Genomic DNA, 14,661 nt, shown 5'->3' on the forward strand with positions numbered 1-14,661 from the left:
CTGCCCAGGGGCAAAGGCAAGGATGCAGTCAAGAAGTGATGTGATGGGCAGCTGGTTTGTGTTCTTTAAAGAGATGTGCTTTCAACTCCTTCCTGAACTGGAGCAAGGTTGGGTTGGGCCTTAAGGACATGGAGATGTTGTTTCAGGAAAAAAGCAATGTTGAAAGAAGCATTAGGCACAGTGAGGGATAAGCAACAGAATGTTGGCTGTGGTGAGGGACAGCGGCATGTGTGTTGGTGGTGGCGAGGAAGGGAAGTGGCTGGACAAATGCTGAGTGGGTTGAGGGAGAATTAAAAAATGGATACAGTGTTAACACCTTGCCTGCGGGCCGATTCTACCCCAGTGCTGAACATTCCATTCGCGAGTGTGGTCATGACGGAACGGTTCCGTCATGAGCACAGCGCAACCGATGCTCATGACGGAAGCGTTCCGTCATGAGCATGGAAGGGGTTAAAGAGTGTGTGACTTGTATTAAGGTCTAGTAATTGTTGAAGGGTGTGGCAAGCTTTGACGTTGAGGAAAGAGATAAAAGGTTGTAACACATTTTAAAGGTTGAGGCAAGATTTGGAAAAGAAGGGGCCAGTAGTGAAATTATTGAGAGAAAGAAAGGGTGGGCACTCGTTGAAAAGGTAAGAGTGAATCAGAAAAGGTTTGAAGGCAGGGATAGGACAGAAGAGAAGTAATCCCAGAGGAATGAAGGACAAAAGATATATGCCACTACATGAAGTGACAATTAGATAAAAGTGTTTCAGTGGAGATAAGATAGGGATACAAGAAAAGACTTATAAGGGTTCTACCCACCATGTGGAGAGACTTCATTTTTGAGAACTATGGAGGTGAAGGAAGAACGCGTAGAGGATTCAACAATGTTTGTTTGTACACGTTGGAAATCTCGAGCTACTCTATAGTAGTTCCGCCACTTCTTCAGCTATGCTGAGCCTTTGCTGTTAATCCACTCGCCTCCCTCTGTTAATCGATATTTCCAAACTTACCTCACTAGCCAAACAGCAGGCATTTCATTTTAGAGGATAATTAACAAATTAAGTGGGCAAGAACATCTTTACTGTTTTGAACCACACTAGAGTGTGATAGGACTTTGTTAGGAGCATATGCACTTCTAGCTGAAACATCCAACAGATCTTGTCATTCTTTTTATCGGGTTCCAGGTTTTTTGGGCACAGTTTTTAATTTAGTCCTGGCTCACATCCTGTATTTATCTCATGCAACCGGGTTGTACTGTGACACCAGAAAAATGGTGAGAAATGCAAAAAGAACAATTGTTGGACAGAGTGCAGAACAATGTCATACATTCACCCCAGTACAGAGACCTGGGCCTAAATCCATGTTTTTTTTGCTCACCATGCCATTCCAGTTTTAACCCAGCCATATGCAAATCAGTCTTGACCCTGTGCCCCATGGGAACAGTGCAGCCCGAACTGCCAAGCCAGGTCCTCCCTGAACTGGAAACAAGCATCCTAGGACCGGTTTTGGGCTTTCAGCCCTCATCAGCCAGGATAGCACGTCTGGGCATACTCATCCCACTTAGGGTGACAAAAAAAATGCAGGACCTGGCTTGGCAGTTCGGACTGGACTGTTCCCATGGGGCACAGAGTCAAGACTGATTTGCATATGGCTGGGTTCAAACTGGAAAGGCATGGTGAGCAAAAAAACAATGGATTTAGGCCCAGATCTCTGCACTGGGGTGAATGTATGACTTTGTTCTGCATTCTGTCCATCAATTGTTCTTTTTGCATTTGTCACCCCGAGTGGGACGGGTATGCTCAGACGTGAGCCCCGTGCTCTCCATGCCACTGGAATCATGCTATCCTGGCTGATGAGGGCTGAAAGCCCGAAACCGGTCCTAGGATGCTTGTTTCCAGTCCAGGAAGGACCTGGCCTGGCAGTTCGGGCTGGACTGTTCCCATTGGGCGCAGGGGCAGGACTGATTTGCATATGGCTAGGTCCAAACTGGAAAGGCATGGTGAGCAAAAAACGATGGATTTAGGCCCAGATCTCTGTACTGGGGTGAATGTATAACATTGTTCTACATTCTGTCCATCAATTGTTCTTTTTGCATTTGTCACCCAGAGTGGGACGGGTATGCCCAGTCATGGGTCCCGTGCTCTCCATGCCACTGGAGTCAAGCTATCCTGGCTGATGAGGGCTGAAAGCCCGAAACCGGTCCTAGGATGCTTGTTTCCAGGACAGGAAGGACCTGGCCTGGCAGTATGGGCTGGACTGTTCCTATTGGGTGCAGGGTCAGGACTGATTTGCATATGGCTGGGTCCAAACTGGAAAGGCATGGTGAGCAAAAAAACGATGGATTTAGGCCCAGATCTTTGTACTGGGGTGAATGTATGACATTGTTCTGCATTCAGTCCATCAACTGTTCTTGTTGCATTTGTCAATAGAAAAATGGTGGCATTGGCGTAATTACATGGAGGATGTACACAGCAGGTGCAGTCCAAGATGGGCCAATGTACACCAGAAGCAGTGACCTTCTACATAAACCTTTATTAAAAAAATACACTAGAATTGTGGTACTCCTATGTAAAGAGATATCTCCTGAACTCAGGCTACCAGATAGCATCTAAAACTGAAATAACCCAAAAAAACCTATTCTCTATAGAGGTAGAAAATTGCTACCTCTGCTCCTCACCTTTGTTGTCGCGAAGAGGACAAGATGAACAAATGATGGACAGAATACTGAACAATGCAAACATTCACACCAGTCACAAAGATCTGGATTTAATTCATTGTTCTTTTGCTCATCACGCCACCCGAGTTTGGACCCAGCCATATGCAAACCAGTCCTGACCCTGTTCCTCAAGGGAACAGTCTAGTCCGAACTGCCAAGCCAGATCCTCCCTGGACTGGAAACAAGCATCCTGGGACCGGTTTCGGGGCATCATCCCTCAACAGCCAGGCTAGTTTGAATCCAGTGGTGCAGTGAGCACGGACCCACGTCTGAGCATACCCTTCCCACTTAGGGCGACATATGCAAAAGAAACAATTGATGGGCGGAATGCTGAACAATGCAAACATTCATCCCAGTCAAAAAGATCTGGGTTTAATCCATCGAAGTAGGTACTGGAAGAAAATTTTAATAAACACCTGTTTGGAGATAAAAATCGAGAGCAGGTTTATATTATCCTTAGTAGAAGTTGAATACCAACTATGCTATCGCAGTCCATAACCATTAAACGTCAGCTCTACAGCAAGCTCACTGTCTTGAAAGGGATCGCTGTGTAACAGACATGTCGAGAGAAGTCTTTTTCAGCCTCTCTGCACTAATAAAGCCAGTGAAACCATCACAGCTGTGGGTTCAGTCTTTATGCCCATAATTGAAAATGTTTACATCAGCATTGGCACACCAGACTGGAAACAAGATAGCTGAGATGTCTATCCCTACCCATCATTATCTTGAAATATTACCAAAAATAAAAGCGGGCCTTTGCCAAGCGTTGCCTATCGTCAGCCCATGGTTGGTAATCAGTCATGTATCTGCTCACCAACTAAAATGTCTAACGCTTTTCCTGCTGGGTGCGCCTTGATCGCGTGGAGATAATCGATGTAACATTTTACTTTTCCTTTCCTTTAAGTCCCTGTCTATGTATCTCAACAATTGTGCTTGGCCTGGTTAGTGACAACTTTATTATTTCAGGTAGATCTACTGTGTGCGTTGACGAACTGGAGGACCTTGTTTTTAATAGTACACTGAAATCTTGGTCATGTGCTCACTTGTGCGGTTGGCTCTGTGTGGACGTACTCCATTTTAAAACTTAGTTGAATTCATGGTCGGGCTCCGTTCCTTGGGAAACGTCTACTGACCCACTCCTTTGCTTACTATTCACTGTGTGTGGCAGACCTCATACGCTAACCTACACTTTGCTGTCTGGCACGAGATTGTGCATCGCTCCTACATTACAGCAAAATCTAAGAGGTGGTCGCTACTGTGAACTCCTCTGATTCCCAGAAGGGGATCGTGTTCAAGCTTTGTAAGGCGATCTCCCTCTAAGTGAGGTATCACATGATGCCGCATTGATGCCTGACAAGAAGTTCTCTCTCTACTCACTGTTGTTAAATTTGATCCTCAGAATACCTCCCTTTGCCACACCCTTCTTCACATGATCTGGTCTTGCCTTAAGGGTGATGTGTTCGTGTAGAGGTTGATAAGTGCAGATCTACACCGTGCAAAACCAAAGAGTTTCTTTTTGGGTTTACCTCTTGCCCTGCCAGTCTTAAAAATAGGATTTTACGGGTACCATTTCTGATGGCCATTTCTCTGCCCCAGTTACTCCTCTCTGGTAAAAGGCCTTGCTCCGTTACAAGTGTGAGGACCATTTTGAAGGCTTGGTTCACCCATGGCAGAGGTCAAAGTATTTTAGGCTGGTTACCATATTCATTTGACTCCTGTGGCAGATTACTCCAAATTGTTAGATAAATATGTAGGAACTCAGTAATTTCTGTGGTTACTTTGGGAGTGATTCACTGCTAATATGGTGTCTTGACGTATGCATCTCTTATGAGATTGTGCACTTAATTATAATATGCAAATGAACATTCTGCCTCCTGCTGCTGCATTCTATGACTTATTTTACTGATGATTCTGCCGTGCGATATGGCTGTACCTAAAGACCAGTTATGTACTCTGAAGGAAATTGCTTGTTTTGTTGTATTGCTCTCCTTTATGCGCTCTGTTTTCTTTGTATGTGTGCATGAAAAATAGTAAAGATTAAAGAACAAGCATTGCCATAGCCAATAGGTCTCGCCTTTGGGATCTTATAAGTGCTTAGCCATGCACCAGTTGCTGTTGTTGCACCAGGGATATTGTGCTGCATAACTAAACACTTATAAGGTTCCAAAAGCGAGACCTATTGGCTATGCCAATGCTTGTTTCTGTTCAGAGCAGTGGCCACATCCTTGGACACAGAATATGTCAAGGCACTGCTTCTTTGCAGACCACTGGTTATCTTGTGCAAACTGGTATGATACAGAGAGGTGAGTACAACGAGTCTATTAAAATGAAGATTGAGGGCCATATGTATCAAGCACAAATGTGTTCGCAAACGCCGAAATTCGCAGGTGTACTGGATCATTTATGACTTTTGATAAACATTGTCGGCACCCTTGACATTCAGGATCCGCTGTGGCGTTCAAGCCATCAATCATAAGATCCACCTTACTAGGTCAGTCAGGTGGGATATGAGGCCAAATTCTTTGAATGAATTTGGTGCTTTGTGACCAGTAGATCCTATTGCAATTCTCTTCAGTGCCTTTAATACCTGGGTGGATTAGAATAATCTCCGTCCAACAGAGCTATTGGTCACTGGCATTCCTTTACAGAACATTTAGCCCAATTTGTGAGAGTGAATATGAAATGTTATTGTCTTAGTGTAATCGTAGCTTCTAATACATTACTGTTGAATACCATAGTTGGCTTCCTTCTGTTTTATTGTTAGTCACTCAAATGGACCACGTCTTTTTATTTCATGGGTAATATAATTTTTAGATCAGACAACTAATCTGGTACAAGAGGAACATAATTGCTGGTTTCACCGTCTCTTTTGTGCCCATACCTCAAAATACACCATTATAAGACACTTTATGCCTCCCCGACATTCATACTATACAATGGCTCAGAACTCGATGATCGCTCATCCCCACCATTTTTAGGTCTCGCCTAGAGCGTAACGCTGCTCTAGAAGTGACCTTTAGGAATCGGTCAGCTCTTTTCGAGCACTCGTGCTTGTGCTGGCATCCACCTTGCGGGAGCGAGCAGGGGCATGCGCGCTATTTGAAAACAGATGGCCCATGCGCCGCTGCTCGCTCCTGCAAGATGGATGGCAGCACAAGCACGAGCGTTTGAAAAGAGCTGTTTGCATTTGCCTGCTCTCCTGCTGCAGTTGCATTCCTCGCTTTCAATTTTGCCGCCACGCGGTCGTGCTTGTTTTGGGGTGTTTGGAAAGTCATTACGAAGAGCATCTGTGTTTCTCTAGCAGTTGCGTTTAAATATACTTTGTGCTTCATAAAGCATTCCTGCGCTCTTTCTGTTTGTTTTGTGGTCGTGTTTTAATCCAGGGTGTGTTGTATTTTGCTCTGAAAGTGTGCCTTAAGCAAGATTGAATAGGCATGCGCTAAAATGATTACATGTGCAGGCGAATGGCTGTCTGAATACAGGCACGAATTACATTTAGCCTGAAAGCTTATGCAAACATGGACAATGCTGCTCCCCCTGCACTCGCTTTGTAAACTTTATTTTAGTGTTTTTAGCACTTCCACGGATTGCTGCCCCAGACATCTGCTTGATAGGGGCGGGGGAGGGCCAGCAGCAAGGACAGCCCTTTTCACATGGACCTGCTGAGGCGCACACAGTTCCCCGGAAAGTCTGCTGCATATTCCGGGCTTAGGAGATCAGCAGTTCAGAGTGCTCCAGCAGGGGCTGGGGGAGGCATGTTTTCCCGTCATCCTCACCCATGCACCTCAATTAAGTTCCTTTTAGAAAATAACTATTAGCGCTTCCGGTCCACCCAGGGATGTAAAACTGATTACCGATGCATCCCACATGAAATGCTTATGTGATCAATGCTCTACTTTAGCCATTTTGGCTCAGCAACAGAAATAATTACTAAGTAACAGTGGGAAATCTGGTTTAAAGCATAGGCACGGAGCAGGATGTGCCATCGTCCGTGGTGTATTTTAGCAGACTGGTGAGGCGGGGAGAGAGCAGTTATACAAAATAACAAGGTTGCAGAAACATGTGTACTTTCCGCTACCCAGCCTTGCTAAAACGATTCCAGATCTTGCGTTAGAAACAATTCCCACCCAGTTAAAGTCAGTGCAGCTCCGGATTCATACTCGTGTGATATTAACACCATTAAAAAAAATTGAGCATGCAGCTCCAACAGTCATGCTAATAGATGCTTCAAGAGATGCAAGCCTTGTCATGAATTAACTGGCTTCTTCAGTTGCCAGTGCAACCAGAGCCCTAGTTGTTCACTGCTGTTCCGTGTTTGCAAGGCGCGTTACGAGTGCTTTATTCAAATCCGTGCATTCCATTCAGTGTCCGGGGTAGAAAGCTCCTAGACAGAAAATCTGTGAGAAATTATGCACCTTACAGTTCCAAGATGGCTACTCACTGCGATGTGAACAGAGCGACCCATCTTACAATGGTAGGTGCAAAGTACGCCATTGATCTGCTGGGAGACAGCAATATGTTTCCTGTCATCCATGCTTCTTCCTTGAATTTATCTTGCATAAGCTTGAGTGTTTGATTATTTTTCATCAGTGGGTGAGTGGCTGAATGCAAGTGTCAGTAAGTGGAGAGAATAGATGCATGAGTGCAAGGATCATTGAGTGGATGGAGAGAATAGATGTATGAATAAATGGATGCTTGAGTGCAAGAATGAGTAACAAAGCGCATGTATGAGGAGTTCAAGTTTCAAGTCTTTCTCTCAATACTTGGTCAATGACCTTAATATCCCAGACTTTTTCCAGTCACTTTCCCTGCCATCATAATGGCAGCACCCAAGTGACCACACATGACCCCTCTCAGGATACTGGAAGCACATGGCACATGACAAATCCATTATTGGGTTGCACAAAAATATATATGCAGCATTAGAAAGTAGAAATTAAACCCCGGTGCTAGTAAATGTTCAAAATGCGGGACTTCGTCTTTTTTCTTGCTTTTGTCATTTTTTGTGAATACGGGGGTGACAGTGGCAAGACCAAAATATGATCAAATTATTTCTTGAGTGCCTGTTACAGTTGAAATCCACTTAGCCGAACCATGTTTTTTGAGGTTCCAGAACTTACTTGTTCTTGGTGCCATTGATATACCACAAACTGTCCTTAATGTGCTAAATGGCTAAACACTTATAAGGTCCCAAAGGCGAGACCCATTGGCTATGCCAATGCTTGTTAATCTGGACCCCGATGTTGCCCCCGCTCTGTGGTTTGAATAGTCGTAGCAGTGAAGTGTTTGGTCAGTCAACAGGCCTTCGGGGTAGGATACCACAACGGGTGTGGCAGAATTATCAACACTCTGCACCAGTTAAAAAAAAGTGAGGAAAAGTGGTGCAAAATATTGATGCAGTATTTACTTTCCAGTGCAGAACTGTATTTGCACTAGAAAGTAGCCTTAAAGTAAAACAAACTGCTCTTTGTGCTGCTTTCCGTCGAATGAGGGTACTATGAGTGGTACATATGCCACACGATCACTCATGGTTTTTGATGCAACAGCCTACTTCTAACAATTTGAGACATGGCTTATTGCCAAACAAAATCACACCTCCTCAAGGCAGATGTTAAGATGAAGAAATCATTACGTTTCTCCAAACTTTTTCTACATTTCATGTGTGATACACTATACAGTGCACAAAAAATGTGGGGAAAATGCTAACATTGGTATAAGCATAGTATTTTGCACTAGTTGGGAACCTTTCCAGTATGAAGCCGATGCTAGATATCACACACATACCTTCGCACTCTGGGGCAAAGGTGTATGCAGAGTGTGAGTGTGCCAGAAGTAGGGAAGAGCTAAGCAGTGCTAGATGTTTCTAGATATGGCTCTGTACTGTGTTTTCCCACTTGCACAATGCAGCAAAGAATCTTTCTTTGCTGCGTTGCCAAGGGCGGCGGCCCCATGTGGAGTTAAAAGTAAAATGATAATAACAGAACGTTGTTATCTTTTTATTTTTTTTAGTCTGCCTTTAAGGTCCATTTTAGGGCAGGAGGGGCTGGGCTGCATGACGCCGGCAAATGGAGGAGTGGTAGCTGCACCTTAAGTGCACGTGACGGTTTGGCCCGCTGTCTTGGATCGGTCAAACTGTCATGCGCACTTTGCATGTTCTCCATCCAGTCTGTATTGCAGCCTGGGTGGAGAACATGCCCAGCATCCCAGTCCATCTCTGAGCGCTGAATCACGGAGCTCAGACCAGTCACAAAGCAGCTGTGTGGCAGTGTTGTGATTGGCTGGGAGAGACTGGGAGTCTAGATGCCTCCATTCCGGAGAAGAAGACAGAGGAGAGGCGGCGGCGTTCGCAGGTAAGTCTTATTCATTTTTGTATTATCCTCCCTGCTCCCCCCCACCACCGCCAGCCCCCACCACGTTCCCTACCAGCCACCACTGTGCATTGGCAACTTTTTAATAAATCTACCCAGCTGTGTCTCAGGAGAAAGAAGCAAGAGAGAGCTTAGGAGATGCAAGGAGCTACCAGGTCTCTCAGCCAGTCTGAGCGGCGGTGAAATCAACACTAATTTGTCACGTTCTTTGAGTGATGGGAGCATTCTGCTGATGTTGAAAATGTGTTCTTGCTTTTGTTTTCTGCAGGAGCTTTGGAGGATTTACGAATGCAGAAAAGAACCAAGAACAACTTTTGGAGCTTGGAGCAAGTTTGAAGCGGGACGGGAAAGTTTTTGATGAGAGGGTCTACTACACTGCCGGCTACGACAGCCCATTTAAAATGTTTAACCGATGCAATGAGGTTTGGCTGATATTAATTAGGTAATGTAGTGAGCTTGTCGGCTAACAACGTCGGATCCACATGGTAGGACTGCATGTTTCTCCGCGGTATCCAGTAGGACTCAATTGCACATTGCAACAGCGAGTAGGAGATGATGAGTACTCTTGCGTAGATCTCACGTCTAGGAGCCAAGCGACGGAGAATCTCTATTATGAAGCAAGTAGGTGTTTGGTAAAGATAGTAAAGATAGTGTGGTATTCACCGTCAATCTATCAATCATGGTTTATATAGCGTGGATTCTCAAGGCTTGGGGGCTAGGGGGGCTACTGATCCTTCTGGGTGCATTGGTACCTTTCTCCTGAAAGGTCAATTGATACAATCAATGGAAATCAGCCTTGATGGCACTGACTGGAAAATAAGGACTTCATTTTTCGACATAAGCGTTATCGCCTGCTCAGGTTCCACAATTACCTCTAAAAGTTTTATTGATGTTTTCGGTGTACTGGAATCTCCAGGAGTGACAGCAAATAAAATGCTAAAGCTTGTAAATACATGTTTTTAAACGAGTTAGTTTTTCAATTTCTTGAATGCCCATGTTCTGATACTGTTGAATGGATGAGTGAATGAACAATCCCAGCGTGTGGTGCCTGCATTGCCACCAAATCAGTCCGGTACACTCAAGGACGAAGCTTGCAATTCTGTGTACTCTTAATTCTGACTTTTTTTTGTAAGGAGGTTCAGAAACCCGAAGTTTATTTCATCAGAATAAAGGAAGTTAGATGGATTGACCAACTCTGGGGCTTGAGTTTATTTCTTGTCTTGCGGGCTACCACTAGTGTCTTCCTGGTCCAGGACCAGAAAATTGAGCTCTTAGTAGGCAGCCACTCTGACCCTTCTTCCATAAGAGGAATCCTATTTACTTTGAGGTTGGACTGGGACATGAGGATAGTATTCCACCGACCTGCATGATGGTGGTCTCTTACTTCCAGTAGCATCCAGTCCACCTCTAACCATACAGGTGTTGCGTCTTTGGTGATGTGCGATGATGAAGGAATCATCAGGTGATTACATTTCATTAGATTTGCTGAGTAGCGTTGTTTCACGTGTATATTTAAAAAGACAAAGGGCCAGATGTACGAACCTAAATTGCATGCGCAAACGGTTTTGTGAACCGTTTGCACATGCAAAAAGGCCCACGGCCATGTACAATTCCTAAATAGCGAGTCGCAATTTATTTGCGTCCCGCTGTTTAGGAATTGCGACTCGTATTAGGAAAGGGCGTTCCCTTCCTAATAGTGTCCGCAAAGCAATGTATGAATGTTTTGTGACCGCAATTGCGGTCGCGAAACACTTGCAAATTACCACTCTTTTCAAGAGAGTGGTAATGCAGTCGCAATTTAGAAGGGGTGCCCAGGGGACCCTTTCCACTTTGTGACTGTCTTCAAAAATATTTTTAAGGGCAGGGAGTGGGCCCAGGGACCACGAACTGTCCTTAAAAAAATCAAACAATTTTTTTTTTTTTTTTAATGCATCCCGTATTCCTTTAAGGAAGAAGGCCAGCATTTTTTTTTTTTACTGCTTTATTGAAAAGCAGTTTCTTCAGTTGTGATAGTGTCTCTTTCCGTAGAGCCTCAACCTTACTATGGTAGTGAATAGGCTAGCGGGAAAATGTATTGTTAACATAAAATGCAATACTTCCCTGCCCCATGAAATCAGACTGAATCATTCGATGGCTTCTTTCAAAAAGGAAGTTAAAGCGATACTGATGAAGACATTTCTGGCCTGGATCCCCAGCCCCCCAGGCTCTCTAGGATTCTCATGTTTATATCTGTTTATACTGACTGCTATGATTGTATGTTGACCTGTTAGTTTACGGTTCCTACTTCTTGTACCTTTGTGATTGTCATATCGTAAAGCGCTCTGATACCCCCAGGGGTCATGTTCGCAGAATAAAAAAATTTAAATAAATAAATGGGTGCAGGGGATTCAGAATAATCCAGATAGTCGAGGTAAAGGGAAACATAATAACTTAAAAGTACATTTGATTGACGAACAGCGATCTGCTGGGGGGAGGGGGGCAACAAGTACGAATGGAGCGACGGAAATGGGCTAATGGATCAAAAGTACACTTTTAGTCACTGAGTTAATAAATGCACCTGTTGTCCTGAAACTACTTCTATGACAACTTCCTCAAGGTAATGTGAGGTGATGCTGAACCTTTGGGGCAACTAGTAGCACACAGGTCAAATTCTGGGTCCTTTCAGTCCAGTCAGAGTTGAAGGATGATGTTGCGCCTGTCCCCTAGGAGGGTGCTGTGCTTGAACTTGCACTACAAGTAAGGGAAATGCCCAAGTCCTTCTCTCTGGGCATACTGGAGAGGAGACTTCATCTCCCCGGCAGGCCTCAGCTCACACACTCTCTGTCACTGATCGGCAAACTTCTGACAGGGCGATTCCTGGGCACTAGTCTCTCCCATCTCAGGGACTCCCGACTCTTCTCTCCTCCAGTCCAGCAGACTCATCAGCATCACAGTTCCACTCCAGTGGCAGCTTCTCCGCTAAGGCGGAGGAGCATCACCCACTACTTTTCAGCAGTGTAAAAAAAGAAAAAGAAAAAGAAAATAATAATAACATGATGTTATTATCATTTTATTTTTCCTCCTGAAGCAGTTTTGCGTGGCGGACTGGGCTGCTCTGCTCACGGAGGAGGGGGAGGAGTGGTGTGCGCACTCTGTCAATGTGCATGCCGGTTTGCTGGCCGTCTTGGGCTGGCCACACAGTCATGTGCACTTTTCATGTTCTCCACCAGCTGTAATACACATCCTGGGTGGGGAACATGCACAGGCTCCCACTGTCTGTCTGAACACCGAACCACAGCGCTCAGACCAATCACAGCGCTGCATTGCTCCGTTGTGATTGACTTAGGGGAACCTGTGTGTTTCCGGCGTCTGTTCCGGCTGAGAGAGACGCGGTTAAAAGGTAAGTGTCGTTTTTTTCTTCCTACACTACCCCCCTCCTGCCAACCACCCCTGATCATTGCCAGCCGCCACTGTCCCACTCTAGGCAGAACCAGCTCACTTTGTAGCAAATTTACTATTATTAGTTGCTGTGTTGCATAAAAAGGAGAGAGCAGGGCAGGGCTATATTTACAAATATATGTTCCTACATTCTCAGTCCCTGGCATGTAATTAGGCTGCCTTGTGCATCGCAGACACCTTTGGAAAGGTGTATGTGTGTGTGATGTCTAGCACAGATTCTTTACTGAACGGTAGCCTACCTTTACAAAATGCATTGCTCGGACATACTTTAAAACGTTGCAATGCAAAATTGGGAACGTTTTGGTGGAAAAAAGAAACTTTTTACTACTTTCTGCCTGCTTCAAGGATGCATTTTTATCAAAGCCCTATTAATAAATGTTAGTAGAAATCACGTTGCATCAAAAGCCATGGTTGATAGTGTGGGAACACCTGTGTCCCACCCATCGGATGCCCCTTGACAAAAAAGTAGCGTAAAAAGCACTTTAGACAACTTTTGCGCAGGGATGTAAATAACATACTGGTAAATAGCTCCTATGTGCTTCTCTCAAAAGTACTCTTTTTCTTTTACTATTTTCCCATAAATACATTTGGAACTGTGGAGAAAATTTTGCATCACCACAATTATCTGGCCCCAACCAGTGCAGAAACCTTAACCTCCTTCAAGACCTGCTGGGCACGGTCTCCATATGAATGCAATGTAAATGAAACAGGCACGTGACATACAAATAAATATTGTGAGATTAGCTCCTTCTCCCTCGCAAGAGAACCCCACATCTCTATGCATAACATATGCACTTCTTTTAACCCTGGATGTCTCTGAGCTACATTGTAAGATTCTGTGCTCACAGCAGATAGGTGATCTCTTTTTAGTTCCATCAGTAAAGCTTTTCCCCCCTGGTCAAACATATGACAGCCATGGTAAGTGAAACATACTTAATCAAATTGCCAGTTATAGTTATTCATTTAGAAAGTTTTATATAGCGTGAACTTGACCACCGAGGGTATCAGAGCGCTTTACAGATTATGCATCACCAGGTAACAAGCATCCAAAACAGAATAACCAAAACGACAAATTCAAAGTCAAAATTGTCCAGCAATCTCATGGAGGCACAGCAAAACGTATCATAAACAACAGAGCAAGCAAAAAGATCACAGTCTAGAATTGTCTGACCGACTCATGAACAAGGTGGCTGGGGAACAGAACAATGGGTATGAACCCCGAATCAGAGGAAGGTGCCAGGCTAAGGCAGAAATGTCTTCATCAGTAACCCTTTGACTTCTTTTTTGAAGAAGACAGTAGACAGGTTCACCCTGACTTCAGTGAGAAGGGAGTTCCAGATCCTCGGAGCCATTCCTGTGGCAAAGTTCTGTTTCCTCTTGCGCCAGGCTGTTTCATACGCGCCTATGCCAAGTCGTGCTCTTGTGCCAGTGCGCTCCACTCTCTCTCCGATGTGTCATCTCGCATAACAATCACTTCTGCAGTAGAACAAGGCCCGCTCCAGCATTAAAGGCCCGAGCCGAAGGCGAGGGACTTTGCAAGGGAGCAGGACTTTAATAGCCGGTATATTGCCACAGCTGGTCTTAATGTATGTCTAGCTCCTTAAATTGACTATTAAAGGATGTAACAACAGATAGAGGAGTCGAGCAAGGGTGCATGTTATCACTAATTGGTTTCAACATGTATCTACATAGGTATGATTGCGCCAATAATAGCAAAATAAAGTCTCTCAAATAAGTAATGTATTTGGGCTAACAACTCCATTCTTGATGCCAGATAAAAGACAATCATATAACAGCCTTATCATTATTACTCCTGAGATGAAGAAACCTGGTATGAGGTGAATTGAGATAAGATGATACATTCCCTATACACAGACAGATAATTTACAAAATACAACTAACTGACAAAAGTTTTCTGGGTGCAAAAAGCAAACTTTATCTTGAATATCCCAGATCCTGGTTCACAAAATCACATTTTGATTATATTTCCATGGAGAGGTAAATTTACGACTTGTGAAAATCAGTAAAATGTGTGGATTTGTCTGCAGATGTAATTGTGATCTGTGTTTTTTGTTCCCTTTGGAATGCCAAAGGAGTAAGTAATGCTAATGCAGTGAAACCCCGCAAATGTGTACCTTTATGGATACAACCCTTTGC

The 14,661-nt window shown here is 44.3% G+C and overlaps 1 protein-coding gene across 1 annotated transcript in view; it reads left to right on the forward strand.

Moving 5' to 3' along the window:
* The window catches only part of HEBP2 (heme binding protein 2), a 29,394-nt gene extending 19,378 nt beyond the window's left edge, over positions 1-10,016 (forward strand). The window contains exon 5 of the mRNA XM_086925414.1: positions 9,335-10,016. Within this exon, the coding sequence (XP_086781540.1) occupies positions 9,335-9,512 (178 nt within the window). The 3' untranslated portion in view covers positions 9,513-10,016. The remainder of the gene's footprint in view (positions 1-9,334) is intronic.
* Positions 10,017-14,661: the final 4,645 nt, after the last annotated feature.

This window comes from Lissotriton vulgaris, chromosome 6, assembly GCF_964263255.1.
Source record: "Lissotriton vulgaris chromosome 6, aLisVul1.2, whole genome shotgun sequence".
NCBI classification, from domain to species: Eukaryota; Metazoa; Chordata; class Amphibia; order Caudata; family Salamandridae; genus Lissotriton; species Lissotriton vulgaris.